This window comes from Mobula hypostoma, chromosome 6 (assembly GCF_963921235.1).
Source record: "Mobula hypostoma chromosome 6, sMobHyp1.1, whole genome shotgun sequence".
NCBI classification, from domain to species: Eukaryota; Metazoa; Chordata; class Chondrichthyes; order Myliobatiformes; family Myliobatidae; genus Mobula; species Mobula hypostoma.
In genome coordinates this window covers 152,151,689-152,179,400 of record NC_086102.1, presented here as the reverse complement: position 1 = coordinate 152,179,400, position 27,712 = coordinate 152,151,689, and the positions used below count along the sequence as shown (strand labels likewise).

At 40.9% G+C, this 27,712-nt stretch overlaps 1 protein-coding gene across 6 annotated transcripts in view; it reads left to right on the top strand.

The window, feature by feature from the left end:
• The window catches only part of LOC134348506 (inositol polyphosphate 1-phosphatase-like), a 59,640-nt gene extending 32,606 nt beyond the window's left edge, over positions 1-27,034 (top strand). For all 6 annotated transcript variants that reach the window (XM_063051989.1, XM_063051988.1, XM_063051984.1 and 3 more), the window contains 3 exons: positions 67-267; positions 20,199-20,373; positions 26,346-27,034. In XM_063051989.1, the coding sequence (XP_062908059.1) occupies positions 67-267; positions 20,199-20,373; positions 26,346-26,892 (923 nt within the window). In that variant the 3' untranslated portion in view covers positions 26,893-27,034. The remainder of the gene's footprint in view (positions 1-66; positions 268-20,198; positions 20,374-26,345) is intronic.
• Positions 27,035-27,712: the final 678 nt, after the last annotated feature.

Below are 27,712 nucleotides of genomic sequence, written 5' to 3'. Positions count from 1 at the left end.
GTAATTAGCTGAAGATTCTCGCTGTACCGATTACCAACTGTGGCAGTTTTTTTTCCCCTGCTTTAGGAGAAAAGATTAAAGTTGGAGTGTGTGCAACAGAGGAAGATACAGCAGAGTTGTTGAGCAAAGTGCTAAATGGAAACATAACTGCAGCGGAACTACTGGCTTCAATTATACATCATGATGTCTCAATTGAAGATCCAGCACTGGAAAAGTTGGCAGCAGAAATCCCCCAGGATACCATGGCCCTTTGGGTAGATCCTATAGGTATGTCAGCAAGTAGTACTAAAATAGAAGCGCCTTTAGTAAAATAATTTAGATTTGGTTTTGGAATGAAGCTGATTTTCTTTTAACATTATGAACCAATATGTGATTGCATTGTTATCAAGGCACATAAAACTGAACTCCAGTTGGCCAAGGGACCAACTGATGAAATTATTAAATTTATGCATAACTCTCAGAACCAACATAAACATAACCTAGCTAACTATCTTTTTATTCCCTATCCTGAACAAGTTTCCTCTGTGTGGAAAAGAAATGTAAGAATATAAATAAAAAGCAGGTCAGTGCCCCAGAGCCTGTTGTGAACTCCTGTAAGAATATGCCTGACCCCTATATGTTCTGAATCCTTCTGGGTTCAATGTTCTATGAGTCTACTTTTGACTGTACTCACCAACCGGTCAAGAATCCAAATTATATGAATCATAATTTACTCAGATTTGCAGTCCAATGATTGAATCTGGAACGTCTAACAGTCATGCTGCTTCACTAAAATTGTGAGTTCAACTTTAAACCTTAAAGTAACAATATCTCTAGATGGAATCATAACAGAGGCACTCCACAAAGAAAAAGTGCCTTACATTTATTTGATGTCTTTCTTCTACCTTAGAGTGGTTTATAGTCAATGATATGCCTTTGAAATCTGGTTACTTTTGCAATGGTGTGCCAAAATGTCAAATAGAATGTATTTCTGAGTTCATTTGTAAGTTACAAAAGCTAAAGTCCAAAATAACTTAAGAGTTTGCAAAGGTGAAAGTAAGAAATGCACAAACTGATCCATTAGACCACTCAAAAGAAGGGCATAATAATTACATTCAAATGTTCTGAAAAGTTAAGTCTAGGTTACTTATTGAAAAATTATTAATGCACATCAATTGATGCTGTTGATGAAGTTAGTTTTAATTTGGACAACTTACAAAAAAAGAACTCTTTAATAACAGCATCCACGCCTCTGTAACCACAACAGGAACCTACGCCACAAGTAAATGTCAAACATTAGCTGTTTGGTAGAATTTGTATTTACACCAATGTAGTTGTAAGCTTGATTTGGAAATTATCTTACTGAAGTTTGTCCTTCAACTGGACCTTTTAAAGAAATCATGTATCTTCCAAGTAATCATTTAGTCCACCCACCTTATTTTCTTTACTTTGGCATTTTTTTCTGTTTACTTCTCTCTGAAACAACATTAAATATCGAAGGATTTGTTTAAATTCAACCTGCCCTTCCATTAATATAGCAGGGCAGCAGCATGATGTGGCTGCTGCTTAACTTTTTATTTTGACAAGTTCACCTATTGGTTTGGCTTGTGGCTTGTACAAAGCAGAGTCATTGATGGAGTTATTGCTTTTCTTAACAGTAAACTGATAAGCCATTTTGGATCATTTGAAGGACAAGCAATTGTGACTGGGACAGCGGCTGTCAAGCCACAGAGGAAGGGGTGGGTGACCAGATTAGCCGGCCTCATCCAAGCCATTCTTGGTGTCAGCCACTTTATTTACGTGCCTATGTGAGACAATAAGACCACAAGACATACAGTATGCACAGAATTTAGCCTCCTGGTCCATCGAGTCTGCTCCACTATTCCATCATGGCTGATTTATTATCCCTCTCATCTCCATTCTCCTATAAGACCATAAGACTCTGAGGTGTGTACTTTGGCAGAGGCGGGTACATGTATTTCCTCCTAACCATAACAGATTTAGTGTTGAAATATTGGGTTGTACACTCTAATCTCTAGCCCAGGTTCCAGAGTTGTATGGTTCTTTGATTTCATTAATATGTTGTTAATTACAATGCGCTTTCCTTGTTTTTTTCTCCTTACAAGGGAAAATTCTGAATCCAACAATATTGGTTACAACCTCTGTGTCAAATTTCCACACACAGTGCATGTTTCCGTCCAAAGAATTGCCCGTCAATCCTCCTGCCAAATTTTTAAAGCGGTTGAAACTCAGGCCCATGCCTTGTTGCTTTCATGCGTGACTCTTCTAATGATGTGCTGGCTGACCTCCCTCTTCTTTTCATAACCATGAGGTCATCCAAACATCTCTGGATGCATCCAGGCTCAAAGCAAATACTGTAGTTCTGTTACATTTGATCCAATTTGGCTCCCAGTTAAAAAAAAAACCTTGATATTAAAAATCTCATCATGATTTTCAAATGGCTCCATGGTATCTGCATTGGTTTATCACTAAAATGCAGCAAATAGCTTTTGTTTGTACGCCATCCTTACAGGTCATGCAGTACATCAGAGTAGTAAAAAGGAAAATAAAGGAAGAATAAAGAGTTACGGTTACTGAGAAAATACAGTGTAGGTAGTCAAATAAAGTGCAAGGGACAAATATTTAAAATAATTACAGAGAAAGTTCGAGCAGGTCTATAGATTAAGGTTCTATATAGAGGCAGGGCTATTTATGGGGACAACAGGCAGGATTTTCCCAAGGTCAACTGGGTGAGACTGCTTGCTGGTAAAGGAATGACTGACAAATGAAGGGCTTTTAGAAGTGTGATATCAGAAGTCCAGGGGTAGCATGGTCGTGTTAGGAATCTGGGCAAGGTATGGTAGGAAGCAGAGATGTCTTTTGGACTGGAGGGTTGTCACTAGTGGTGTGTCACAGGAGTCAGTGCTGGGACCTCTGTGGTTCATTATTTATATAAACAGTTAGGATGTGTGTGTACAAGGCATGGCTACTCAGTTTGCAGGTGATACTAATATAGATGGTATTGTAGATAGCGAAGAAGGTTATCAAATATTACAGGGGAGAGCTTGACGAGCTAGATAGTGGGCCAAGAATTGATAAATAGCTTTCAATGTGGATAAGTGTGAAGTGTAGCGTTTTTGGAAGTCAAACCAGGGTAAAACTTGTACAGTGAATGATCAAACAAGAGAAAATCTGCAGATGCTGGAAACCCGAGCAACACACACAATCGCAGGTTGTGCTCAGCAGGCCAGGCAGCATCAATGGAAAAAAGTACAGTGGATGTTTCGGGCCAATACACCTCAGCAGGACTGGAGAATAAAAGACGAGGAGTCGACTTAAAAGATGCAGGAGAGGAGAGAGAGACACACAAGGTGATAGGTGAAACCAAGAGGGGGAGAGACGAAGTAAAGAGCTGAGAAGCTGGTTGCTGAAAGAGCTGCAGAAGGGGGAGTCCGATAGGAGGGAACAGAAGGCCATGGAAGAAAGAAAAGGGGGGAGGAGCACCAGAGGGAGGCGATGGGCAGGCAAGGCGATAGGGTGAGAGAGGGAAAAGGGGATGGGGAATGGTGAAGCAGAGGGGGTGGGGTCCATTATCAGAAGTTCGAGAAGTCAATGTCCATGCCATCAGGTGGAGGTCACCCAGATGGAATATAAGGTGTTGTTCCTCCAACCTGAGTGTGGCTTCATTGCGACAGTAGAGGAAGCCATGGACTGACATATTGGAATGGGAATAGGAAATGGAATGAAAATAGGTGGCCAGTGGGAGATCCCACATCTTCCGGCATAATTGCTTGGTGAAGCAGTCTCCCAATCAACACTGGGTCTCACCAATATACAAGAGGCCACACCAGGAGCACCGGACACTGTATATGACCCCAACACACTCTCAGGTGAAGTGTCACCTCAGCTGTAATGATTGAGCTCTTAAGGAGTGTTGTATAACAGAGGGAGCTTAGAGTACCAATACATAGTTCACTAAAACCATGTGGCAGTGAAGATGGTGTGTGGTATATTGGTCCTCATCTGTCAGGGCACAAAGAATAGGAGTTGAGACATGATGTTGCTGTTTCCTTGTTTTTGTTTTGGCACTGGGATGATAGTCATTTTGTTCGAGAAGTTGGGAATCTCACATTGGAGTAAGGGATACTGCACCAGCTGGAAGATGCATAATCTGAGGACACAGCTCGAGACTCGACCAGGGCCAGTTGCTTTCCGTGAGTGTACTCCCTGGAAGGCTGATCTGATACATGTGATAGTGGCTGTGGGTTTCAGGTACATCATAGGCTATTGGGTTAGCTGGTGACATTTCACTGATTTTCTGTTCAATATGTGCATAGAATGCATGAGCTAATTGCAGAAGGATGTGTTGTTGCCAGCAATACTACCTAGTTTCATTTAGTAGTCTGTTATGGTACACAAGGCTTGCCACAGTTGGTGGCTTGGTCTGCCATTGGCTTTTGGCATTCCTGATGGTTTTGTGAAAACTGTGCCTAAATTTCCTGTAGAGGTTAGGGTCACCAGACTTGAATGCCTCAGACCTGGATTTTAGTGTGGAGCAGATCTTCTGGTTTCCAGTTAAGGATCACAGAGACTGACTGGTATGCAGTCCTCCACATGCTCTCCCTGCCTCAGCATCTCTCCAGCCCTATCTGCCTCTGGAATGACTGTGTAACTATAATTTTGATCTCCTTAGAATTTGGGAATTAAATAGTTTTAACCATTTATTTGGTCATCTTCTCTAATGTCTGCTCATGGAACTCCAGAGTCAGAATTTGTTAGACAATGTTCCTGTGTAATGCCTGTGGATATTCTGCTGTTAAAGGTGCTACATAAATGTAGCATATTATTATGTATTATGCAAGCACTGTTAAATTAATGAAAAACTCATACTTTGATAAGTATTAGAATTTATTTAATATTTTGAAAGCTTGAAATTTATATCAACTTATTGAAACACCATCATGTTTAACCTGATGCGACAGAAACAGCACTGAGGTAAAGCATACATCACAAGCAAATATTGTTTGACTGCTGTTAAGATAAGTGTTCATTCTATTTTATCTCTGGCCAAGGTACTATGTTTTAAAAAACAGCATGTGAAAACCTCTTCCTGTGAGCTTTCTGTGAATGTCAATACCATCTAAACCAACTAACCCAGCACTTCCTTCAAAATAAGATCAGTTTTACTATGACATCTGGCTGTGAATTTATCAAAAAATCTACTCACATAAAGTTAAATGACTTGAACTTTGATCACATAAGCAATTAGGCAATTTTGGTAATACTGTTGTTTAAAATTTCTAAGTTCTTATTTTAGTTGGTGATACTTTTCTCTGTAAGCACCTATAAATACACATTTTAAAGTGATGTGTCATCCATTATACCACAGTTTTTGAAGTTATTTATAATATCCTAGGAAAAAATGATATATGTTAAGGTCAAGAATTCAAGTTTTATGTACATTCCTAAATTTGATGCAAATTTTTAATTCTTTTCCTCATTTTTTTTTTAGTCAGTAAGAGGGAGGAGCTGAAACCTGGCCCTCTCACATGATTTAAACTGTGATAGCTTTAGTGTAGATTGTGTGACTATGTCATCAATAATCTGCAGAAGGCACAGCTGCTCCATTGTCCTAGAACATTGCATTGAAAATAAGGTGTACAATATGCTTCAGAAAGGCACAGTTCAAATTTAGAACCTAAGTATATGCGTTATGTGCTGAAGATTTATGTATATGGCAGGAACAGCTTTCACCGTCTGTACTCTGTTTAGATATTGTAATTTCTTTGGCAGCAAAATTCAAAACACTTAAGATCATCATCACAATCCAGGACTGTTAAATCTTAATTTAACTCTAATATCTCCTCATAGTACTCAGAATCACATTTTGTTTGACAATATTCCTGAGCAATGCCGTGATATATTTTGTTGTTAAGGTGCGATATAAATGCAACTTATTATGCTAGAACAATGCACTGTTAAATTATACTGGTATACTTTAACAACTTTAATCTTTTCAACTGATGCTGACTGACCTGCTGAGTTCCTCCAGCGCATTGTGAGTGTTCCTTTGACAACAGCATCTGCAGATTATTTTGTGTTTACTTTAACAACTGTTAGAAAGTAGTTAAAATGCTGAAAGCATCTAGAATATATAGAAACAATTTAATCTTTTTTTAAACTATTAGCTGTTTCTTAATAATGCTGAAGCAATGACGGCAAATTGCATCTTCCATTGAGAAATGATGATAAGCAGTCATGTGTAAAGTTTTACACCTCCAGCTTCCATTCAGACAATGAAAATCGACATTGAAGTTGTAGCACAGAGGGCAGTACAGCACAAGGTGGGCTTGTCGTCCTACCTTGTCCACACCTACCATAGTGTTGATCTACAATCATCCCTCTTGCCAACATTTGAGTTGTATCCCTCCACAGCTTTCCGAGCTATGTATCTACCTAAATGCCTTTGAAATCTTACAACTACATTGAAATCTTACAACTGAATCTGTCTCCACCCTCTTCTCCTACAACTCATTTCAGATAACCTCTGCTCTACTTGTGAAAAACCTAACCTTCCCATCTCTTAAATTTCTCCCCTCTTTGCTTCCCCATGCTTTCTTGTTCGAGATTGCCCTGCCCTAGGAAAAAGACTCTGACCATACATGCTATCTATACCCATCATAATTTTATACTAATAATAAAAATTACTATTATTTTAACTATTGTTTTATTATTGTCACGTATACCAATATGTGCTTGCCTTGCACACTGTTCATGCAGATCAATTCATTACACAGTGCATTGAGATGGCATAAGATAAAACAATAACAATACATAATAAAGTCACAAGATCATAACTAGGTTGATTTTGAGTCATAGTCATGGAGTCATGGAACACCTCTGCACAAAAATATGCCTTTCAGCTCATTTAATCCATGCCGAACCATTAATCTGCCCAATCCCATCGACCTGCACCCAGACCATAAAATTCTCATACTGCTTCCATCCATGTATCTATCCAAATATCTCCTAAATGTTGAAATCGAACATACATCCACCACTTGCACTGGCAGCTTGTTCTACACTCACACCGGCCTCTGAGTGAAGAAGTTCCCCTTCATGTTTTCCTTAAACATTTCACCTTTCACCCTCAACCCATGACCTCAGTGGAAAAAGCCTGCTTGCCTTTATCCTATCTCTACCCCTCATGATTTTATATACCGCTATCAAATCTCACCCTCAATCTTCTACAGTCCAAGGAATAAAGACCTAACCTATTCAATCTTCCCCTATAAATCAGGTCCTCAAGTCCCTGTAGCATCCATGTAATGGTCAGCGTGCATGTAATCATCCTAGGGAACCATTCAATAGTCTTATAAAGGTGGTGTAAAAGTTATCCTTAAACCTGATGGTACGTGCTTTCAGGTTTTCGTATACTTTGCCCGATGAGAGAGGGGAGAAGAGAAAACGTCCGGGTGGTGGGGGGGCCGCTGTGGGATGTGGGATCGTTGATTATACCGACTGCATTACAGAGACAGTGAGAAGTGTCGAGTTTATTGCGGGGAAGTCGGTTGCTGTAATGTGCCAAGCCATGTTCACAACTCTCAGCAATTTCCAGTAAGCATGGGAAGAGCAGTTACCATACCAAGCAGATAGGGAGCTTTCTGTGAGGATTGGAAAGGGTCAAGGGGAACATGACAAATTTCTTTAGTTTCCTGAGGAGGTAGAGGCATTGGTGAGCTTTCTTGACCATGGTGTTTAGAGCGGGACAGGCTTTTTGTGATGTTCACTCTTCAACCTCTAGAGGGCTGCCCCTCAGCCATCCACACTCAAGTGAGAATAATCCCAGGCCTTCCAACTCTCCTAATAAGTACCGCCCTCCATTCCAAGCAACATCCAGGTAGATTTATTTTGTGCATTCTCAATTGCTACCACATCCATTCTGCAGTGTGTCACCTAGAAATGTACACAATACTTGATGTGGTCGAACGAATGCTTTCCATATCCGCAACACGACATCCCAACTTTTATATTCCATGCCTCAACCTATGAAGGCAAGCATGGCAAATGCTAAAATTTTATTTTGCATTAGGATCTAATGCTTTTACTTCAAGAATATATTAATAAAATAGGCATAATTTAAACTGACAGCATGGTCTCCAGAGGAATCACACTGCATTTTACCTGGAGGAAGTAGAGGGGGAGCAAAAGAAAAATACAGACTGCTGTGTCTACCGATATTCACAATGGCATTTTCTGTTTGATTTATCTGGGAAATTGTAATGTATGGATCTATTTCTTTTTGACCCACCTCCTTAGCCCTACATATTGATCTGTTGTCCATTCATGCACTGTTGTCTATGCATGTGCTTTGCTCTCCCTCTCTCTCTCTCTCTCCCTCCCTCTCTCTCTCTCTCCCTCTCTCTCTCTCTCCCTCTCGCTGCAACATGAATACACCAGTTAAAGATAGATAGATAGATATACTTTATTAATCCCGAGGGAAATTTGGTTTCATTACAGCCGCACCAACCAAGAATAGAGCGTAAATATAGCAATACAAAAACCCCCAACAATCAAACACCAAAATGCAAACTATGCCAGATGGAAAATAAGTCCAGGACCCGTCTATTGGCTCAGGGTGTCTGACCCTCCACGGGAGGAGCTGCACGTTCAATGGCCACAGGCAGGAACGACCTCCCGTGCCGCCAAGTGTTGTATCATGGTGGAATGTGGCCGAAGTCCAACAGTAAAAAGTTCAATATCCAGTCTGCAAACACGTTCCTCGATTGTAATATGCCCTGGATTGCACCATTCGTTGTTAGCCAGAACAGTAAGCACCCAATTCCTTTACGCTTACCGCTCTCAGTGCACTTCCGGTCAGCTGGAACGGTATTACCCACCGAACTCCTCTTCTCCAAAAGTCTCTGTTGTCTCGACCCGGTCCTCTTTCCTCGGCTTTGTGATCCCCCTCTGTGTGTTTTCCTCTGGATTTCAGCAGGGGTGTCCACCGCTCTGTTCGCTAAGCCGGCCGGTGTTTGCTGGTCCGTGGAATACACAATGCGACCTTGCTTCTGTCCCTCATGTCGGGATGTAACCATTTCCAGCGCTAAAGAAAACCCAAGTAAAATAAAGCATCTCCCGCATGTGTGCTTTTATTTAATCGATATGTAGTTGTGCACAGACACAACAAGTTGGCAACAAGTATGAACCTGAATGTCAGAATATATCATGAGCTGCACCAACAGTTATGGCTGGGACGAAACAGCGAGAGTTAAACAGAAACAGAAGGCCATCCCAGACGCTAACAAATGAGCGAGTACAGTGCACAGTACAGTGAAAGCCGCACTGATTTTAGAGTGAAAATAACGTGGTGATGGCTTCAGTCGGGAAAGTTGATGAATTTGATAGTGCTAATGAAGGCTGGAAGTCATACATTGAGAGGGTTGAACTGTATTGTAATGTGAACAATGTGGAAGAGCAAAAGAAAGCCCCTATGCTTCTTAGCTTAATGGACCCAAGAACGTACAGCCTCTTGTGCAACCTAGTAACCCCTGAAAAGTTAGCAAGCAAGAGGTTCAAAGAAATTGTTACAATTTTACAAAATCACTTGAGCCCTAAACTTCTAATAATAGCTGAGAGATTTAGATTTTACAAAAGGAACCAGTCAAAAGGCAAAAACATTTCTGAATGCATTGCAGAACTGTGCAGACTTTCCTAGTACTGTGACTTTAGAGATGGACTTCCTGATGCATTAAAGGACAGGCTCGTATGTAGCATGCATAGTCAAAGCTATTAGCTGAAAGAGACCTAAACTTACAACAGGCATTGACCATTGCAATATCACTAGAGACCACAGCAAAGGATGCAGCAGAACTACAGAAAAGGAGTTAGAATATGAAAAGCATAAAATGTCCTTGAATGGTGCAAAAATCCAAAAATGTTATTGATGAGGCACATCCTCCCATGATGCTATTGACTGTTGGTTCAAAGAACAAGTCTGCAGAAAGTGTCACAGACAGAGTCACATAGAGAGAATGTGCAAGGCAGACAAAAAGTACAACCAAGTGTAAAGTCTCAAACTCAAAACTAAGCAAATGCATAAAGTTACCGAATGTGAAACAGAATCAGACAACATAGAGTCTGACAAAGGTGAACTGTCATGCCTAGAACTGCATAGTATTATTGAAGCAGATCACAGAATCATCTGAATGACAGTAGATGAGTCTGGTATAAAACTGAAAATGGAGCTGGATATTTCTACAGGCTGACTACAACAGATTGCTTTCTAAGATACCATTCGAGAAGACCTTAGTGATGTTAAAGACTTACACAGGCAAAAAAGTGTCCTCCAAAGGTAAACTGAAAGTGAAGGTGACGTATGGAGTTCAAGCACAACAGTTAGAGCTTTATGTATTGAAAACTGGAGGACCAACAGTTTTCAGATATGAATGGTTGAGAAAAATCCAACTAGACTGGCACTCAATCAAAGCTGTCAATGTGACATCAACAGGCAACAGCAGCCCAGATGGTAACACTAACCAGAGACTGGCACAGCTGCTTAATGCTAATGAGAAAGTGTTTGAGAAGAAGATTAGTAAACTCAAGGGCATGAAGGCCTGAATTGAACTGGATGAAACCGCAACACCAAGATTCCATAAAGTCTGTCCAGTGCCTTACACACTACGTCCTAAAGTGAATGCTAAACTGCAGAGCTTGGAGACATCTGGAATTTTCTCCAAGGTTGAGTGGAGTGATTGGGCCATTCCCATTGTCCGGGTGATCAAGAAAGGGAAAGCAGGATTCTTCACAATCAACACTCACAAGGGACTGGTCCAGTATAATTGTCTCGTCTTTGGCATCACATCAGTTGAGCAATTTGGCAAAGAGCAATGAACCAACTGCTCCATGATATCTCAGGAACATGACGTTACCTTGATGACATTATCGTGACTGGCAAGAATGATGAACACTTCCAGAACTTTGTTAAAGAATTAGAATTTATTTAAATCTTACAGCCATCCCACTACATGAGACAGTAAAAATCTTTGCATTATGACTCTGTTGCAATGTACAGACATGTGAATTTATAAGTCTAATGGCTTGTAGAGAGAAACTGTCCCAGAGCCTGTTGGTCCCGGCTTTAATGCTGTGGTGCCACTTGCCAGGTGGAAGCAGCTGAACCAGTTTATGGTTGGGGTGACTGGTGCCCCCATTGATCTTTCTGCACCTGCTGCTATAAATGTCTTCAGTGGAGGGAAGTGCTTCCCAAACTGAGTGAGTATGGTCTGCACGCAAAGAGAGAGAATTATGAGTTTTTCGAGATTGAAATGTCATATTGTGGACATGTCATTGACAATCATGGCTTACATACGTCACAAGAAAAGATGGAAGATTTTCCAAACTAGAAAATGGGTCACAACTCAGGTCACACTTGGGCCTTGTAAACTACTACTACCAGTTTCTCCCGAACATCGCCACAGTGCTGCATCCACTGATTGCACTGGTACAGACACGAGCAAAGTAGGAATGGTCAGAAAGATGTGAAAGAGCCTTCAAGGAAATAAAGAGACTAATAACATCTGATGAACTGCTCACCCACTAGACCCATCCCTGCCCATCAAATCAGAAGTGATGTGTCCCCTTATGGGATTGGAGCTGTTTTGTCACACATTATGAGATATGGATCTGAACACCCGATTGCATTTGCTTCAAGATCACTGAAGAGTGCGGAATGCAACTACGTATAGATCGACCGAGAGGCCCTTAGTCTAGTATGGGGAATAAAGAAGTTCCACCACAAATATTTACTCTAGTGACAGACCAGCAGCTCCTTGTGTCCATTTTCAATCCCAGGAAGGGAATCCTAGTGATGCCTGCTGCCTGGTTACAACATTGGACACTATTCCTAGGAGCCCACTCTTATGACTTAGCAGTTCAAGGGTACCAAACAACACAGCAACACTGATGACTTGTCACATCTTCCACTATTGGTAACTGAAGAAGAAAAGTCTTCATATTGTGACCCTGCAGAAGTGTTCCACGTTGCATTGATGGACCAGTTGCTGGTAACAAATTCGGAAATACAGAGGGAATCAAGGAATGATCCGACATTGTCAAAAGTCTGTGAAATCACCCTGCAAGGATGGCCAGCTAATGGTAACCCCATGTTTCCAGAGTTCTCATCAAAACAAGACCAACTGTTGGTCTGTCAAAAAATGCTAATGTGTCGATTTCATGTTGTGGTTTCCTGTAAACTGCATACCAGGGTGTTAGAAAATCTTCGTGAAGTACAGTGTTTTGGCTAGGAATAGATAAACAGATTGAAAACTTGGCCAAAAGCTGTTCAGGATGCCACAAAGTTCAAGATGCACCCTTAAAGTCAATAAGTTTCAAAGGTACATTTAATGTCAGAGAAATGTATACAATATACATCCTGAATTCTTTTTCTTTGCAAGCATCCACGAAAACAGAGGAGTGCCCTAAAGAATGAATGCTAGTTAAATGTTAGAACCCCAAAGCCCCCCCCAGCTCCTCCTTCCCATGCATAAACAGCAGCAAAGCAACAACCCCCCTCCCCCACCAGCAAAAAGGCATCTGCACTCTCCACCGAGCACTCAAGCGTGCAGCAAAGCATCAATAAAGACACAGACTTGCAATACCCAAAAGACTACTCGTTCACCTGGTAATTTGATGTAGCACAGGCTCTCTCTCTCTCCCTAATAAGGGAAAAAGAGGTGTCCCTGTTCACAGTGAGAGGGGAGACATAGCAAACAACTCACTAATATATGATGTTAAAAATCTGTTGCATCTTTTTTTCTGAGCTCTTTGCCCAAGGAACTCAGGTCTCTGGGCACACAACCAGCAGCCAGCTCGTTGCTTTCAATCTTCCGTGTACTCCCACGACACATCAGGTGTCAGCACCAGCCTTGAATCCACCCACCTCCAGAGCCACGAAAATCCGGCACCCTGAAGGCGCGCTAGTCTTCCAGGCTGCATCCTTGGCATATCGAAAAGCAGCCGGTCGTGAGGCCCTGACCGTGTGTCCCATTTCCGCAAAGGACCAAAAGTCAGCTTGTAACTTCCGGTCAGGGTCTTCAAAAGAACCTTGAAAGAGAAAAAAGAAGATGTTAAACATAGAAATAGAGCTGTTTCCAAAGATACCAGCAAAGGAGTTGCCATTAGGCGTCGTCATTCTAAGCACCACCCTCTGTTAGTTAGCTGAAAGGTTTATCCAAACCTTCAATCAGTCCATTAAAGTGATGGACAAGGAGGACATTTCTCTACAGCACAAGGTGGATGACTTCCCTTTTGCACTTGGAGCTCTGTTCATGCAACAACAAATCAAACACATGCAATGCTGTTCATTAGCAGGAATCTGAGATCTTGCATAGACCTTCTGAAACCAGGCCTTCAGAGGGAAGTACAGAATAAGCAGTTCATTGAATCGCCAAGTGAAGCAACAAGGAGCTTCAAGATTGGATAGGAAGGCCTAGTGTGTGATTACGGAGAAGACAAGTGGACACCCGGTAGGATAGCTACAAGAACTGGACCACTGATGTACACAGTGTATGCCAGAGATCAGACATGGAGATGTTATGTAGACCAGACACTGGATGCTGAACCAAAGAACACACTTGAGTCGACTGCATCGAACAAGATAGACACATTACTGTCTCTGGACTTACCTCTCAGTGATGATGTCACTGACAGCAACGTGACACCGGGAACTGAAAATGTTGTCTTAGACAAGTCACCTGCCAAACCTGATGCCACTCCACAGGTCCAGAGGTGTGACAGGAATGTTATCGTTGACAAGAGACCTGCAAAACCTGGTGGCAGTCCACAGTTCCAGAGGTGCCATCCTGAAAGAAACAGAGTACAACCCAAAAGACTGAACCTTTAGAATTGTGAAGTTAGTTATGGACCATTATTGTGAAAGAATGTTTATTTGGAACATGGGTTTATGAAAGGGAAATTGAATGTTTTGTACATATACAGTTTTATGTTACATTACACTTCCTCCCCTTTTAGATTAATGTATGGATCTATTTCTTTTAGAGCAATGACCCCCCCCACTTTAGCACTACATATTGATGTTATCTGTGCATGTGCTGTTGTCTATGCATGTGCATTGTTTTCTCTCTCTTTATCTCTCTCTCTCTCTCTCTCTCTCTCGATCTCTCTCTCTCTCTTTCTATCTCTCTCTCCAATACATCAGTTAAAGCCATCTCCCACATGCATGCTTTTATTTAATTGATATGTAGTTGTGCTCAGACACAACAGAAGTAAGCTGCAATTCACATTGGGATGTTGATGATAATCTTGTTACTGACCTTTTTTGAGGTAAGCAGAGAATTTTCAAACTTTTCTGTCGAGTTGTGAAATTCCAGGCCTCACTTGAATAAACTTCATAATTTTGATGTAGGCATGGTGCTCCAATGATGGAGATTGAACTCCAGGTGACAGTAAACCTTCACTTTATAAAAGTGCTAGAGTCTAATACTTTATCATGTTCTGTCAAGTCGTACCCTCGGATCTTAGTTAATATCTCTGCAATATTTGATAGGACTGACAAAGTCTAAAGTTGCCAAAAACAAGTAATTAGAATGTTATAAAGAATCCCATGATGTATTTCCTCCTCCCTTCTCCATGATGCTGACAAAAACAGGTCAGAATTCTGGAATGCAGATTAGGTTTTGGTTCTGGTCTATATGGACCAAACCCAAATTCTTGAGTTACAAAATAATAACATATAGGCTTGGTACTGTCACTCAGCACAGAGAAATTATTTAACAGCTGTAGGGGAAATGAGCTGCACTGAAGTCCTTGCTGCTATGTCCAGGAAGTGTATTTAAATACTATGGGCACCTCACATGCTGAGATGACTGTGAGTGAAGAATTTTAATCCACTGTTCCTCAGCTGTTCCATTCCAGCACACTAGAAATTGCCTTATGCCCCCATCTGTGCCTGACTAGAGAAATTTCAGACACAACAGATTATTGACAGAAGATTGAAAATAAACTGATCCTCTGACTAATGTGCTGCTATGCACAACTAACTCATTCACCTCACTCCTACACATCTTTCGAAACTTCAGAGACTTGGTGAAAGCTCTGACTATAATCTTGAGTACAATGGACAATACCCTTTACAGGAACATTCCATACAAATGCCAAAGTCTGAAATCTCTTCATTGCAAAACAGGGCTTTCAATATCTTGACATACATGATACAATCAGTTTTTACAAAAGGCACTGTTCTCTTTTCCAGTGGAACCTCCTTGAAAGGTATGTAGCAAATGGACATAGGGCCTAGCATAAGGAGACCATGCTAGGTCACAATAATAAGTTTCTACTAGCAAACTTGCATCTTTTATTGTCCTTTCTGACTGTGACTCAGTGGAACGAACTTAGTCTCTGGGACAAAGAGCTCTGGACTTCAATAGATAGGTACATTTAATGTCAGAGAAATGTATAAATTAGATTAGATTATGAGGACACGCAGTCCTCTTTTATTGTCATTTAGTAATGCATGCATTAAGAGATGCTACAATATTCCTCTGGTGTGATATCACAAAAACACAGGACAGACCAAGACTGAAAAACTAACAAAAACCACATAGTTATAACATATAGTTACAACAGTGCCACAATACCATAACTTGATGAAGAACAGGCCATGGCACAGTAAAAAAGTTCAAAGTCTCTCGATGTCCCACATCTCACGCAGACGGGAGAAGGAAGCAAACTCTCCCTGCCATGCCCAACCACAGTCCGACTCTGAGTCATCCGAAAACTTTGAGCCTCCAATCAGCCCTCCGACACCAAGTACTGAGCACCATCTCTCTCCGAACGATTCGACCTCAACCTCGGTCGCCAGCAGCGGGCAAAGCTGGGAATTTTGGGGCCTTCCCTCCGGAAGATTCTCGATCGCCCAGTAACAGCAGCAGCAAACCGGCATTTCAGAAATTTCTCCAGGTGTTCCTCTGTGCTTTCACGTCTGTCTCCATCAAATCAGAATTGTCCACAATATACATCCTGAAGTTCTTTTTCTTAGCAAACATCCACGAAATCAAAGGGGTTTCCCAAAGAATGAATGACAGTTAAATGTTAGAACCCCAAGGCCACCCCAGCTCCCCCCCCATGCTTAAGCAGCAGCAAAACAATGACCCCCCCTTCCCCCACTAGCAAAAAAGCATGTTTAGCACTTTAGACACATTTCAGTCCTACAGCTTGTAACACTTGTCGAGGTACTCAACCCTGCAGTGTACTCAGACTATCAGTTACTTAAATGGATAGGGATAGCTTATTAAGGTGCATTATGGGATTCTGAGTGTAATATCAGGTCTGAAATATTACCCAGAGCAATAATGAGAAAATTCTTCGGACATTCCAAAGCATTCCATAGTGACAGAGTTATGGCAATTCAGAATGACAGCATAGTTTTGTAAATAAATGTGATTTGTATGTTGTGCTTTGGAAAGTGCCAAGAATTCTGTAATTACTTCTCTGAGTAGTTTTATTGATTCCCAAGGAAATATAATTTCAGAATGCCATAACGCTTTGTACAGAGTACTAAACGTAGTCAGAACTCTGAAATGAAAATGCTGGAAGTATTCAGCAGTACAACTCTGTGAAGAGAGAAGTCAAATTAATGTTTCAGGTCAATAACTTGTAATTAGGTCTGGAGAAAATTGGAAAACATGTTCCATGTTGCTGAGAAGGTGCAGAGATATTTAGTTATTTATTATTTATGTGCCTATTAATTAATTAATTTCTCTTTTGTATTCACACAGTTTGTTATCTTTTGCACATTGGTTGTTTGTCCAATCTGGGTGCGGTCTTTCATTGCTTCTATTAAGGTTGTTGGATTTACTGAGTATGCCTGCAAGAAAATGATTTTCAGGGTTGTATATATGACAAGTATGTAATTTGATAATAAATGTACTTTGAACTTTGAAGAAAGAATAGGATCTTAAAATGGATTAGGAGTTCCTGGTGACGAATGATGTTTGGCATTGGCCTTGTCTGAGAACAAGGTATTGAATGCAAGAAGCCATGATCCAGGAGTGCCTGAAAATATAGAATTTAATGGATGTAGTGAATCTAATTCGTAGAACTCTGTTAAATGACACATTATGCAAATTAAAAGAAACAAAAGAAGCAAGGTTTCTTCTGACACATCCTGGTGATGCCCTTTGTCGACTCTTGGTGCCTTCGATAATGATTAGTTTTACTTTCAAGAGGCAGTTAAGGATAAAAAACAAAATAATAAGACTAGGAGGAAAGATCAGAGAATGATGAGCATATAGAACATAGAAATCTACAGCATATTACAGGCCCTTCAGCCCACAATGTTGTGCCGACCATGTAACCTACTCTAGAAACTGCCTAGAAATTCCCTAGTGTAAAGCCCTCTATTTACCGAAGTAAGAGGCTCTTAAAAGACTCTATTAAATCTGCTTCTACTACCGCCACCGGCAGTGCATTCCATGCACCCACCACTCTCTGTGTGAAAATCTTACCCCCAACATCCCCTCGGTACCTGTTTCCAAACACCTTAAAACTATGCCCTCATGTGTTAGCCATTTCAGCCCTTGGAGAAAGCTTCTGGCTATGCACACAATCAATGCCTCTCATCATCTTATACACCTCTGTCAGGTCACCTCTCATCCTCCATCGTTCCAAGAAGAAAAGGCTAAATTCACTCAACCTATTCTCATAAGACGTGCTCTCCAATCCAGGCAACATCCTTGTAATTCTCCTCTGCACTCTCTCTATAGTATCCACATCCTTCCTGTAGTGAGGTGACCAGAACTGAACACAGTACTCCAAGTGAGGTCTGATCAAGGTCTTTTATAGCTGTAACATTACCTCACGGCTCTTGAACTCAATCCCACAGCTGATGAATGCCAACACACCATTCACCTTCTTAAAAACACTGTCACCCCGCGCAGCAGCTTTGAGTGTCCTATGGACACGGACACCAAGATCTCTCAGATCCTCCACACTGCCAAGAGTCTTACCATTAATAATATATTCTGTCCTCAAATTTGACCTACCAAAATGACCGACCACTTATCAGGGTTGAAGTTCATCTGCCACTTCTCAGCCCAGATCTGCATCCTATCGATGTCCTGCTGTAACCTCTGACAACCCTCCAGACTAACCACAGCACCCCCAACCTTTGTGTCATCAGCAACTCATCCTTCTACTTCTTCATCCAGGTAATTTATAAAAACCACAAAGAGGAGGGGTCCCAGAACAGATCCCTGCGGAACACCACTGGTCACCGACCTCCACGTAGAATACAAATGAGATTGCTGTATTGGACTTAATGATTACAATGGCTGTAATAATCATGTAATTCTATTTCATGTAATGACTGTAAAAATCATTGGTAATGGCTTCCTCAATTCTTAGCGTGTCGGATTTATTTAAAATAAAAATAGAAAAAGCTAAAAATGCTTGGCAGGCTCGCAGCATCTGCAGAAAGAAAAACAGAGTTAATGTTTCACATCAGGTTCTTCCAAAATCTGCAGTCATTTGATGTTCAGATTTATTTGTGAGAGTATTTTATTGGCATGTCTCACATTTGTTAAATATTGTAACCGAAAGGCACCATGAATGTCATCAGATGCAAATTGAGATATATTTTCTGGAGTGTAGTTTGTTCAAACCCAGGTGTAGATTTGCACCACTGAGTTCTCCCTGTGGAGTACACATACTGATTACATCCATTAATATTGACCCTATAAACTTATATGTTTCTATGAGCTTCATATTTAGGGGAGCATAATTTATAATAAAAAATGATTTAAACTAAATTGCAGTGCAAGTTGTTAATGGATAGACTACTTCCAGGCTTTTTAAACATTTGAATGTCATCCCTAATAGGAAATTTTGCTTCTGTTTATCAGAGTGGTCAATGAAGGCCCGTCACAACATGAGAGAATTCCCATGCTGTGGGGAGGAGAATTCAATGCCAGTGACCTATACAAATATATAACACCTTTGTGTATACAATGTGATGCTATATTGGTACCAGAAGCATAGCAACACGTTCAGGCTGCCCCAAGAACATCCTCGGACTGTGTTGGTCACTGATACAAATGACACATTTCACTGGGTGTTTTGATGTTTCGATGTACATGTGGCAGATAAAGCTAATATGTCTTTATCTGATGTAGCAATGACCACTGAGTAGAGAAATCTTTAATCGGTTTAAATAGTCCCAATAAAATCCAAAAGAGACCGCACACTCCCTAAAGGCTACAGCAGATTGATCAAACCAATTAAATACAATATGCTTAAATTTAGCCGTTTATTTCTGACTCGTTTTTCCGTGAGACTATGGTAGACAACACATTTAAAGGCATGAGTCAACCATCTTCTGACCTCCCCCATCCTTATTTTTTCAGCCCTGTCTGCTGTCTTACAGTCTGAAATAAAATCATCTTTATGAACCAGTTTCTCCAAGTATGATCTGTCTTTGTTATCATACCCAAAGGAAAGTTCCATGAGCAAATGTTAAGAACTATTGATTGGTTGTTAAATTATACCTTTGACAATATCCTGATACAACAAGTCGCTCTTTACTCATGAAAACAGGTAATACTGGAAATGCTCAGCAGATCAGGTTGCATCTGTGGAGAGAGAAACAGCTAAAACTTTTGGTCCAGAACCCTGCAAAACAACCAGAAAGAAAGAAGCAGATTAGTTTGGGGTGAAGGCTGGGGAGGGGAATGAGTGGAACAAAGGGAATTTCTCTGATAGAATGGGACTGGATTGCCTAATGTGGTAGTTAAGATCAAAATAAATTTCTTTATGTTTAGCCTCTACTAAGACATTAGGACATGCCCAGGAGGGCGGCTGTCAATGTCAGTCTTACATTCCAACATGAAGGTTCTGATGAAGTTGCTCAGACAAAAATATTATTGGCATAAAATAATACAGCATGGAAACAAGCCCTCTGGTCTTAGATGTCCATCCAAGCTAGTCCCATTTGATAGCTTCTGGTTCAGATCCCTCTAAATGTTTCCTATCCATGTAACTCGTCCAACTGTCTTTTAAAAATTGTGTTTCTCTTTGTAAGCCTGATCCGCTGAGTATCTTTAGCAGTTTCTATTTTTAATTCTGATTTTAGGCTTCAGCAGTTCTTTGAAGTATGTGAAGATAAAGCAATTTTTTTGTTTGCAAAAATGTTCTTATCTCTTCAGACTCGACATTTCAGTACATAAAAGGATATGCTGACGAGAAGTCAAAAGATGGAATATACTCCAAAGGCCTTCAGTGTGTAACTATTCTAATTGGAGTGTACAACAGAAGTTCTGGGCTGCCAATAATGGGTGTCATCAACCAGCCATTTGTAACCCGTGACCCAGACAGTCTCAGGTAAGCAGTCGGTGGTGAAGAAGGCTTTTGACATGTTTATAGTTCTGTTGCCAGGATGTGAGGGACTGAATTATGGGTGAGGTTGGACAAGTTAGGACTTTATTCTTTGGAGATTGAGAGGTGATTGTCTCAAGGTGCATAAAATTATGAGGGAGATAAACAAGGTGAATGTACTCAATTTTTTCCTCAAGGCTGGAGAGTCAAGAACTAGAAGGTGTAGGTTTAGAGTGAGAGGGGAAAGATTTAACAGGAGCTTGAAGGTCAACTTTTTTTGACGGTGGTGTGTGTGTGAAATGAGCTGCCAGATGTAATGGTTGTGGCATGTGCAATAACAGCTTTTAAAAGGCAGTTGGCATGTGGATGGATAGTAAAGATTTACAAGGTTGTGGGCCAAACACTGAGGAGCCTGATGGGCTTTTCTTGGTCAGCATGAACCAGTTGGGCTGAAGGGTGTATTCCCTTGTGGTCTGCATTGCACTGATATATCACGGCTGATACCCAGCACTGTTTTCACAACTTTAAAAAAATTATGACATATATATGTAGGTTCAAACTTACAGCAAGCTGATTATTAACAGATGAGAGGAAGAAAGATTGTATGTGGTTTTCTCAATTTCTCCTTAAGTTGATTTGAGATATCACAGTAATTTCAACTTAGTTCCTGGCAGGAAAATGATTAGCCAGCCATTTTACATTATTGATGATAAGAGGAGGGTGGTAAGGGATTTGTTGGGTGTGGGCAGAGGCAGAAGGTGGTAGATCAAATCATGATAGTCCCTTACGGAAACAGTCAAATTAGCATTACTCCTTTGAAGTTTGAAGGTGACAGCATTAACCTGATGCACCTAGGTAGGTCTGAGTTGGGGAGAAATTTCTTCCCTCAAAGGTGATGAACCCCTGGAATTCTCCATCAGGGAGGGAGTGGCAGTCAAGTCACTGAGCGTATTTAAGAAGGACATTGATAATTTTCTGGAGACAAAATGCAGCAAGAGAGAGCAGGAAAATGGAATTGAAAGGGCAGATAAGTCATGATTGTATTGAATAGCAGAGCAGACTAAATGAACGGCCATTACCTAATAACTTACATGTTGCTATGTTTCATTGTGCTCAACCAATGTTTCTGTCCCCAAAGTTAAATCTAGTATCATCCCTGGAAGGTAATAAAAATCAATTGGTCGAGGAAGTGCTATGTGCATACTATACCGGCGTTGCAGAAGGAGCCTAAGCCAGTTCATTATGAAAACCACTCCTCCCAGTATTCTACCTTTGAAAGGCCCTTGGCAGACATAGTCAAAAAGTTTTTCAACTGCAGTTATCCAACCTTGTGGAAATTGGAGGTTGCATGCAAATGTTGAGCAGCAGAGGGTGTGAGTGGAAAGGGGATGATTGAGAGGAAGCATGTGGAATGGGAGGAGTGGATTGTGGCAGAAGTATGGTGGGACCACCAGGGTGGAGGAGCCAATCTGTTTGAGGATGATGAGTGGAAAGACATGAGGTGGGGGGGGGGGGGAATCAGCTGTGGAAATGATTGGTGAGATGGGAAAGGTATGGGGTGTGGTTGAGGATATGTGGGCTAGCTGTTTGTTTAGGTTGGTTACGCAGACAAGGTGAGTTAAGGAGAGACTGAGAAGACCTGGGGAGATGATCAAGTGATGATTGCGAGATGAGGTCTGAGGAAATCAGCAGGGTGTGGAGGGCGGTGGTGTAGTTAATGTCGATCACTAACACATGAAAACTTGAGATCACAGACCTTGAAGAACACAATCACCTCAGATTCTTTGGCTGGAGCCAAGATGGGCGAAGCCTTTTAATCAATGTTGCCTCATCCCTCAAAGTTGCAGGCTTCATTTTCCTCAGTGTTCAAGGCTCAAGTCATTCACATGTTTGGTATATGCTATAGAACCTCATACTATTTACATCAGAGTAAGCTTTGCAAACCCTTTTAAGTCACTGTGCTTTGGTGCATGAAACACACCACCAGGGATGGGGTAGAGGCTTTGTACCTTCTGGAGCCCCTTTCCTTTGTCCACTTCACTCTTATTTCTCGATGTGCCATATGGCCTATTTTGGCTCCGATACGTTATTTCCAACACTACAAGAAGGTGAATGTTATCAGTCTCGTTGCATCACCTTTGTTGCCTGACAACCCTCCAACCCTTTAGAGCATCTTCCCTTCCCTTTCCTGAAATACTCATTGGAGAATCTTTGCTTCTCTCAGCCTTATGCTCTGCTGGCTCAGACAACATCTCCATTGAAAATAGAATCAAAGAACACTGTGGCAAGAGTGAAAGTCTTGCAGGAAAGGTTAAGAACTTTGTGAAATGCATTAATATCTAAACATTGGAAAAAAAAGACCAAGTCCAAGTACACAATGCTAGCCTGTCTTAAGGACAGTAGATGGTGCTCTTGTAATATCATTAGAGTTTATCAACTGTTTAGTCTTTAAATTACAACTGAGCATTCATAATAACTGCCAGCACCAACAATGGCACGGACACAGGGAAGGCAGGACTAGGTACATTTCCTTCTCATTTTCAGAAAGGTGGACATCAGACTCTATCACGACATCTAACCTCACTCAAGGGAGAACTACGCTCTGGTAATGTCACTGTATAATCATCACACCAGTTATAACATGAAAGAAGACATCAGTCCTTTCCTTAGATACCTATCCCTGGATTCCAAAGTAGAAAAATATCTCTAGTGGGAGACAGGGTGAGAATTCATCATTGCCAGGAGAATTGGTGAGCATCTGTATTGTCCAACACTCGAGATAAAGCCAATGTGTTCTAGATGACCTCTTGCTAACAAAAATCCGGGACAAGTTTAAATAAGTGTACTGAGAACCTGTTTTTAAATGTGCAGACCATACTACAAAATCTTAAATACAGGTTTACAAAGCTTTTTTGAAGTCCCTGTTCTTGAAAAAATGTTTGCAGTTTGAATTTACCATTGCTACTTTGAATTCCGTTGCTGTTATAAGGAGCTATTTTATTCCAGTTACCACATAAATATTAAATCCTTACAAAATGGAACAAAAGTCATTGAAATGACTGCTCTATTTTGAAGAAGCAATGTGCTTACTGAAATCTGTTTTATTTTTGCGAAAACATAATCATAGTACCCACATAAACATGCTCAAATTTGTCATTCTTCCCTACTCGTCTTTTTGATGGCATGATCAACTGGGATCATCCCAAAGCATTTGGAACAATTACAACACATGGTGGATTTCAAACAACATGTGAATACACTCAGTGGACACTTTATTAGGTATACCTGTACACCTGCTCATTAGTGCAAATATCTAATCAGCCAATCATGTGGTAGTAACTCATTGCATAAGAGCATGCAGATATAGTCAAGAGGTCCAATTGTTGTTCAGACCAAACATCAGAATTAGGAGTAAATATGATGTAAGTGACTTTGACTAAGGAATGGTTGTTGGTTGGGTATCTCGGAAACTGCTGATCTCTTGGGATTTTCATGCACAACAGTCTGTGGATTTACAGAGAATGGTATAAAAAAAGAAAAACATCCAATGAGGAGTATTTCTGTGGGTGAAATTTTTTTAAATTTCAAAATATACTTCCACCGAGTTGATGATCTGCAGCAGCACTGGATGTTAATGACAGTCATCAGGAGGCTGGCCAGACTGGTTCAAGCTGACAGGAAGGAGACAGTAACTCAGATAACCTCACCTTACAATAGTGGTGTGCAGAAGAGCATTCCTGAATGCATATAAATCTAATCTTGAAGTGGATGGTCTACAGCAGCAGAAAACCATGAACATACACTCAGTAGCAGGAGGTATTGGCTGCTGAATGTTTATTGTTTTTTTAATATCTTTTAAATAATAAATTTACAGACAAAAATATAAAAGAGAGATTGAGATAGGATACTATCAAAGTGAACCATACTTCATCACAGATAATACCCCACTCCACTTAACTTCACTCATTATCACTACCTGGAGAGACAGAGCCTTCAGCTGGGTGGATCTCATATTGTGACATTTCTCATCCAAACCATTTCTCCCCCTTTAATATCTTTAAAACCTAATTGTTGAAACAATATTTTGGGTATTCTTCCAGATTTTGCTTTTCTTTCTGAATATGTCTCTGTGAAACAAACTGGGATGTCATTCAATGCTAAAAGTACAACATATCTGCAAGTAAGAGACACAAAATGCTGGAAGAGCTCAGCATATCAGGCAGCATCTGTGGAGAGGAATAAACATTCGATGTTTTGGGCCGAGACCCTTTATCAGGAGAGGAGAGGAAGGGGGAAGAAGTCAGAATAAGAAGGGGGAGAACTACAATTTGGCAAGAGATAGGTGAAAACTGGTGAGGGGAGAGGTGGGTGGGTGGGGGAGGGGGATGAAGTGAGAAGCTGGGAGGTGATAGCTAGAAGAGGTAAAGCTGAAGAAAAAGGAATCTGATAGGAGAGGAGAGGGGACCATGGAAGAAAAGGAAAGAGAGCCACTTTGTTACAAGTCATATGCAAATTGTTTTTTCAGCAAATTTATTAATGGGATAAATCACCCAAAGAAAAATGCTAAGGGTCTTTTTATGCTTGTCAAATATTATGAATTGATGATGTATTTATGCAAGCAGCATCAGTATATCGTGTAAATTCAATACTGCATATTGTTACAGTGGAAATAATGGATGCCTGGTCTCCTTTGCCACAGAATGGTTAATGTTCTTAACAGACTAGAAATCTTTTGCAAGATGCATCCAATACACTCATGGTGTTGAAAAAATAAATGTGAAGAACATTAATAATTTCAAAACAAACTGTTGTTTTTGGTCGATTCTGTTTATTTTGTTGTTAGGCACAGTTAGTAAGGGATAGGGGATCAAGGAGGGCAAAGAAATTTAAGCTACTGATCAGCTGTGGTGAATTGTTAGGCAGAATTTATTGAACTGCAGAAGAATAAAGGATCCAGGGGAACAGGCTGGAAAGAAGAGATGAGACGAATGATGAAATCAGTTGTGATCTTACTGAATAGTAGTGAGTTTTAAAGGCTCATATGGCCTAATCCTGCTCTCATTTTCAATGTTCTTATGGAACAGGCTCAAGAAAATGAAAGTCAAAGAGAGTCCCTCCTGGCACTTATCCTTGCAAGCGGAGCAAGTGCTACACCTGCCCTACACCTCCTCCCTCACCACCATTCAGGGCCCCAAACAGTCCTTCCAGCTGAGGCCACACTTCACCTGTGAGTCTTTTGGGGTCATTTACTGTGTCCAGTGCTCCCAGTGTGGCCTTCTGTATATTGGTGAGACCCAACATAGATTGGGAGGCCGTTTCACCGAGCACCTACGCTCTGTCCGCCAGAAGAAGCGGGATCTCCCAGCGGTCACCCATTTTAATTCCCATTCCGACAATTCAATCCATGGCCTCCTCTACTGTCGTGATGAGGCCACACTCAGGTTGGAGGAACAGCACCTTTTATACTGTCTGAGTAGCCTCCAACCTGATGGCGTGAACATTGATTTCTCATACTTCTGGTAATGCCCCCCCCCCCCACTTTCCATTCCCCAGCCCCTTTTCCCTCTCTCACCTTATCTCCTTGTCTGCCCACTGCCTCCCTCTGGTGGGCCTACCCCTTTTTCTTTCGTCCATGGCCTTCTGTCCTCTCCTATTAGATTCCCCCTTCTCCAGCCCAATTAACTTCCCAGCTCTTTGCTTCCTCCCTCCCTCTCCCGGTTTCACCTATCAAGCTCTTCCCTCCCTCACTTTTTATGTCTGCCCCTCATCATTTTTTCTCCAATCCTGCTGAAGGGTCTCAGCCTGAAATGCCGACTGTACTGTTTTCCATAGATGTTACCTGGCCTGCTGAGTTCCTCCAGCATCTTGTGTGTGTTGTCAAGAAAATGAAAATTTGGCCTTCCTTTCTGATGTATGTTTATCCTATTTAACTCAATCAAAATTTTAAAATTCCATTTGATTTTGTTATTTCTTCCTAGGTGGAGCGGACAGTATTTCTGGGGGCTTTCATATCAAGGCATCAATATATGTTCACTACAAATTGGTGCGAACACAGCTTCTCAACCAGGTGATGATCAGGGTGAAGTCCCAAGGCAGAAGGAGAAGATGCCAGATAGAGACAATGATTTGTCAGCTGTCATGAGTACAAGTGAAAGTGAGAGCATTAAGTCAGCATTATCAAAGCTACGGTTGTATTACGCTGCAGGTGCTGGCTACAAGAGCCTCTGTGCTGTGCAAGGTTTTGTCAGCGTCTACCTTTTGTCTGAGGACACCACTTTCAAATGGGACTGTTGCGCACCGCATGCTATACTGAAGTCCCTGGGTGGAGGCATGGTAGACTTTCGAGAATACTTGAAAAGAAGAAAAGATGGCAATCTAGATGAACTTCCTGAGCTGGTGTATAACATGCCAGTGGACGGGGTAACAGGGTCAGACAGATGGGCCAATAAGGGAGGCTTGGTAGCTTATAGATGTCGCAAGCATTTGGACACCATCATGAATATCATTTCGAGTGTGGACCCCTGATATCAGTGACCACCTTGTAACTGGCATTCCATTTGAAGAAAGCATATCTTAAGTTGTTAATATGTACTTAATCTATGGCTTGTGTTCCAAGTTTGGACTTCACATGACTCAGCAATAAAAAAAAAACCAAAGTATCACGTCACAGCCAGGCTCATAATGTTTGTTTAAACACAAGTGAAAGGTGGCAGAATGGAAACAAAACTCCAAGCTGATGTATCCCTTAACACTATAAAAGCTGCATTTCAGGTGTTTAAGTATATACATTTTTGAGGACATGAATTCCAAGCCAGAAACTTGGCAATGTAGAGGACTTGGCATCAATTCACTGTTTTTATAATAAACTTGCACTGCTCACGATTTGACTTTCAGTTAATGGTCAGGTCAGGGTGCTCATGTTGAGTTACACAGAAACTGTAGCTAAAAGTTCAGATTTAAAAATGAATTTAAAAGTCACAGCTAAATATCTCAGTTTAAAATGCCCCAATGTCTATTAGATGCTGTCCATCTCAGATTCATTCCGAGTAGAGTCTAGGACACCTTGGGACCTGCATTAAAAACTATGACTCTTAATGTAAGCTTTGTGCTATGTCGAGATTCTGGCACAGATTAGAAACATATAACTATCTTAATTAGCACACATAAAAGTTGCTGCATTCAATCATAAAATAATAATACTTGTAGTTAAATAGAATCTTACATTATTTATCTATCAGATAGTAGTTCAGGTGAGGAATTACGTTTGAATTGTTGATGTCATTTTGGCAAACAAGATCCACCTTGTGACAGAACCCCTGCTGTGCAATTTCAAATACTGATCCCA